The following is a 6,000-nucleotide window of genomic DNA, read 5'->3' as shown; positions in this document are numbered from 1 at the left end:
GCCCGAGGTAAATTTAAATATCTTCATTTCAATCACCACGTTACATGGTTTTGGAGGACTCTACGCACACAAAACACACACTGAATCGAAAATCAACCCAAAAGCAACATACTCCTTAATTATATTAAACTGTTTTCGTAAACATAAACCTTAAAAGCTGAAAAGTTACAACCGTTATTGGTGTTTATTTCTTTTTTGCAATCAAACTCGAAACAGGAAGAATGTTCCTATACTGAGAGTGATTGTTGAAATTCTGATTACTCCCTGTGTTCCAGGGCAAAGAACATTTTCGCTAATTCGTCAAAATTTTCAAAATGACAATAATTATAGGGGTATTTTGGGTATAAGAGAATCTGCAACGGTTCCAGTCAATGTTACTTTTGATGTGTAGTATTTATAAGGTTAATTAAGAGTCTTTATTTTTTTGAAAACACGCTTACTCAATGCAGCAGGTTAGGTATAGGTATATTGCCACCTGTTATTTATTTGGGTAGATCAGAATAGAACATACAAATTTGTATGAAAGAAAAAATCAGACATGTACGAGTATTTTATGAAACAGGAACTAGAATTCAAGATGTCTTTAAATAAAAGAAGTAGTATTGATTTTATTGTTTTGGCTTTTAAACTGAAAGTACAAATAAACAACTTCTTTAAACGTTGCTCTAAAAAGAATAAAAATTCCATTTTTAAAAACGGTAAGGAATTTTAAAATGGTCAGAAAATAATTTAATTTGTTGAATAATTGAAACAGAAGTTCAGGAGGAAATTGTGTCGGAAGACATTGGCAACACCTACAACTACAATACAATATTATATTATTTCTATGTACATAGGTATATAAGTCACACCATATTAACAGCATATTTTGTCAGTTATGAAATGCCAATAAATACAATAGTTTCTGATAAGCAAGATGATTCTTGTCAAGCAGTTAACCAGAATAACACATGGTGGCAGCGGTGCTTTTTTTTTGTTTTAATCGCAACTAAAATCTTTTCTTTTTTGTTCGACTTCTACTTTAATTAATTTTTTTTCTCTATCCCTGTCTGTAGAGAAGAAGAAAAAATTTATTGATAATGCTATCCACAGCAGGAGGAGCATCACCAGCTATTCCAACTTTTGGACAATTTCAGGTACAGTGCCCCGAGTCCTTTACATTTTCTACGCCTTCGGAGTGGCCAAAATGGAGAAGACGCTTTGAAAGATTTATGCGGGCATCTGGGTTGAGCGGCAAAACAGATGAAGAACAAGTCAACACATTCATATACATCATGGGAAGCCAGGCAGAAGACATTCTACTTTCCTTTGGATTAACCGATGGTGACTCGAAGAAGTTTTTATTGGTTATGGAGAAGTTTGACAATTATTTTGTTATCTGCCGTAATGTCATTTATGAACGCGCCATGTTCAATTCAAGGAAACAAGAAGAAGGTGAGCCGGTGGACACATTTATCACTTCGCTTTACGCATTGGCCGAACTAATACGTGACCGCATTGTAGTTGGAGTAAGAGACCACAAACTATCTGAAAAACTGCAGATGGACAATGCTCTAACGCTCGAGAAAGCCGTTCAACATGCGAGACAAAGCGAAGCCGTCAAGCGGCAGCTGCGTGACCTTGCGGGAGACAGTCAGGGAAAAGCTGTCGATTTTGTCGCATCAAAATCTAAATCAAGCTACGATCGACATTCAAAAACAAGTTCCAGTGACAGTAAACGTCAAGATATTCGTGCATGGCGATGTAGGTGGTGCGCAGGTAAGACCAGACACAAGAAGAATGACTGTCCAGCTAAAGGTGAAACCTGTAACAACTGCAACAAACAAGCTGTGTCAGCCAATGTAACATTCAACGATGCCAAAAATCGCAGCAAAAGATGGTCAGCTGAGGTAGCTGTGAATGAAGTAATCATCACGTGGAAGTTGGATCCTGGAGCTGACGTTACAACAATTCCATTTGACATTTTTCAACAAAAATTCAAGATGACTTCACTCCTTCCTGCGGACCAAGTGCTTTGCGGTCCAAGTAAAAATAAACTTCAAACAAAGGGTATGTTCCGAGGTGAGTTAGTCTATTTACAGGAGCGAAAGTTTGAGACAATCTATGTTGTAAAGGGCTTGGCACAGCCTCTTTTGGGTCTATCAGCTTGCGAAGACCTTGGGCTAGTCAGACGCATCAACCACGTGGAAAATCAAACAAAATTGCAACCTAAACAAGAGTTCGCCAAACTTTTCAGTGGACTAGGTACAATAAACGAGCCATACGACATCAAACTGGAAGATGGTGCCGTTCCATTCGCTATTCACACACCTAGGCGCGTGCTAATTCCGCTTCTAAGTAATCTGAAGAAGCAATTGGACGACATGGTGCTTCAAGGGGTGATCGAACCGGTAGATAAGCCAACCGACTGGTGCGCTCCGATGGTCATCACTTCCAAGAAGAATTGAGACATCCCCGTCTGCGTTGACCTGACACGGCTCAATAAATTCGTTAAAAGGGAGCGTCATCCTATGCCTTCTGTCGAGCACACCCTAGGACAGCTGACAGGAGCAAAAATTTTCAGCAAGCTAGATGCCAACAGTGGGTTTTGGCAAATAAAACTCACCGAAGAGTCAAAACTACTAACTACATTCATCACACCCTTCGGGAGGTTTTGTTACAACCGTCTTCCATTCGGTATAACTTCTGCTCCAGAACACTATCAGAAGAGAATGTCCAGCATAGTCCGTGGGTTGGAAGGAATCCTTTGTCAAATGGACGATATTCTTGTCTGGGGCAGCTCAGTTAACGAACACGACAAAAGACTTCGTCTAGTACTACAACGTCTTCAAACCTCAGGGGTCACACTCAATGATGCTAAATGTCAGTTTGGGGTTCAACGCATCAAGTTCCTCGGGCACATTCTCGATGAAGATGGCGTGCACCCAGATGGCGATCGTATTACAGCTATCATCAACATGGAACGACCGAAAAACGTGCATGAAGTTCGCATTGTGATTGGACTTATTAATTATCTTGGAAAATTTACACCAAGACTATCGGACGTATGGCAACCTCTCAACGAACTGCTTAAGAAGGAACGAACATTCACTTGGGGGTTAACGCAGGAGAGGGCGTTCGAGGAAGTGAAGAAAATCCTGACCAGCGAGCCCGTGCTTGCAATATATGACAGCAACAAAGAGACTGTCATTTCAGCTGACAGTTCGTCATATGGTATCGGTGCTGTCATTCGTCAACGGCAACTCGATGGTAAGTTAAAACCAATCTCTTATGCTTCCAGGACACTGACCGAGTGCGAGAAGCGCTATGCCCAAATCGAGAAAGAGGCCTTGGCTCTCACGTGGGCTTGTGAGCGATTCCAGGATTTTGTTATTGGCATCCGGTTTCATCTGGAGACCGACCACAAACCGCTTGTGCCAATCTTCACAACAAAGAATCTGGACGATTTAACACCACGACTACAGCGTTTGAGAATGCGAATGATGCGCTATGATTTCTCAATCTTCTACACTCCAGGTAAGGATCTGATAGCAGCAGATGCACTTAGCCGCCAGCCTTTGCATGTGAAAGATAGCGAAAACAAGCTTGAAGAAGAAATTTTCGCACACGTAAACCTGGTGATCGCGCACATTCCTGCATCTGATTTGAAAATAGAAGAAATCTGGACCGAACAGCAGCGCGATTTAACTCTTAGCAAAATCGCCTCCTATACATTGAATGGGTGGCCAGAAAAAAACAAACTACCCAATATTTTGCAACCGTACTTTGCAGTTAGAGACGAAATTGCCAACGAGAACGGTTTGCTTATGCGTGGCTGCCGTCTCATCATACCTGCATCGATGCGACAAGACATTCTCGGAAGACTTCATGCTGGCCATCAAGGAATAACAAAGTGTCGAGCAAGAGCTCGTGAATCTGTCTGGTGGCCAGGCCTTTCTACAGACATTGCTGAGATGATCAACAGATGCAGTGTTTGCATCCAAGAAACAAAAGGAGTTAGAGAAAAATTAATGCCATCGGACTTTCCAACACGTCCATGGCAAAAGGTAGCTATGGATCTTTTCAAATGCCAAGGGCGCTGGTACTTGATCATTTCTGATTTCTTTTCTAGATTTTTCGAGGTAGCGTTACTCGAAAGATTGACGGCTGGTGTGGTCATTAACCATTGCAAATCGATCTTTGCACGCTTTGGTGTACCCGAACTGGTGAGAAGTGACAACGGAACCCAATTTGAATCAGTTCACACCTCAGAGTTCTCCAAATTTGCAAGGGATTATGGATTTCATCATGTCACATCCAGTCCCCACTTTCCACAAAGCAACGGATTCATAGAGGCTGCAGTAAAAATTGCCAAACTACAGCTCAAGAAAAACGCCGATCCATACAAAGCCTTGTTGGAATATCGTGCAAGCCCTTTATCCAACGGCTACAGCCCAGCAGAACTTTTGATGGGCCGCCGCATCAGATCAACACTACCTATGGTGCCAAAACGCTACGAGTCAAAAGCAGTCGATTACAATGACTTAAAAAGAAAGGAGGATGATAGAATAGAAAAACAAACACTAAACTTTAACAACAGACATCGTGCCGTGCAGAAACATGATCTTATTCCCGGAGAATTAGTTTGGGTACGAGATAAACGAGTGTGGGCTACAGTTCGTGAGAAGACCAAGCACCCTCGTTCTTACATCATCGAAACTCCGACAGGAAAACTACGTCGTAACAGCTTTCATCTAACTCGAGCTCACCGAGCAGGAGAGATAATCGATGAAACAGAAAATGATATTCCAGACATCACAACTCCAATGAAATTGCCATCAGCTTCGTCGCCAGAGAAGACATCATCGCCGATCACATCAACGCAATTCTCAACACCCTCTTCGTCACCTTCACAATCATCAGTACCATCGTACGCGTCAGCATCGTCAACTCAATCGCCATTATCGTCACCATCGATTCCTTCGTCTTCTGGGCCTACAAGTAGAAGTACCGATAACCAAGGCTACCTGACTCGATACGGCCGGCTAGTGAAACCTGTCGATTGTTATCAATACTGAAAAAGGGGGATGTGTCGGAAGACATTGGCAACACCTACAACTACAATACAATATTATATTATTTCTATGTACATAGGTATATAAGTCACACCATATTAACAGCATATTTTGTCAGTTATGAAATGCCAATAAATACAATAGTTTCTGATGAGCAAGATGATTCTTGTCAAGCAGTTAACCAGAATAACACAGAAATATCCGAGCTTTTTTCTTTATTGATGATTTAGCCCTGAAGGACAATTATCTACAATTTTAAAAAACAACAATTTTCAGAAAATGTTGACTTGTGAAAGTACCACTATCAAAAATAAACTAAATGATTTTGTAACTATAGACCCCTATATGAATACCGAAGACAAATTTTGAAATGAAATGCATCGAGAAGCAAATATTTAAGTTGATTAAAAAGCACGATAAAAAGCAAAGAAATAAGAAATCGTCATTAGAATTAGAAGGCGAGTTGCTTTTAAATCACTATTTTCTTTCAATTTGACAGTGTAACACTTTTAACTCTGAGTTGTGTTACAAATCTTAACTATTTGACACTTCAACAATTATTTAAGGCAAGATGTGATAATGTCATATTATTTTTATTTTGGAATAAATAAACGAGAAATATTAACGATTGTTAACAACAGTTAACCAAAGGAAGAAAAAGAACAGACCTTTGGTCTAGCAAAATGGCTGACACGGCTACAAGTGCTTTAAGGCGACTCAAAAGGTCTTTAGTTTTGCGTCACTGCAAATTTCCTAGTTCTGTATTGAATTTTAACAGTTGCAAAGCTTTAAAACGTGAATGGTTTTATTTTTATAAATAGAGAAGTTTTAAATTGTCAAATTTCAAAATATGGCAGCTGAAATATCTCATTGGAAAACCCTTAAGGCGGTCTATAAACACGTCAAATTCCCAACAAGCATGGGAGGTTGTGTTAGTAAATTATGT

General features: G+C 40.2%; 1 protein-coding gene across 1 annotated transcript; it reads left to right on the top strand.

Annotated features, from left to right (window-relative positions):
* Positions 1-2,510: 2,510 nt before the first annotated feature.
* LOC129948478 (uncharacterized protein K02A2.6-like) lies at positions 2,511-5,057 on the top strand. Its single transcript, XM_056059492.1, has one exon. The coding sequence runs from the start codon at positions 2,511-2,513 to the stop codon at positions 5,055-5,057; it is 2,547 nt and encodes an 848-aa protein (XP_055915467.1).
* The last annotated feature ends 943 nt before the right edge of the window (positions 5,058-6,000 follow it).

Source organism: Eupeodes corollae, chromosome 1, assembly GCF_945859685.1.
Source record: "Eupeodes corollae chromosome 1, idEupCoro1.1, whole genome shotgun sequence".
Classification (NCBI taxonomy): Eukaryota; Metazoa; Arthropoda; class Insecta; order Diptera; family Syrphidae; genus Eupeodes; species Eupeodes corollae.
Note: the sequence above shows the minus strand (reverse complement) of the source record. Positions and strands in the feature narration are given on the sequence as shown.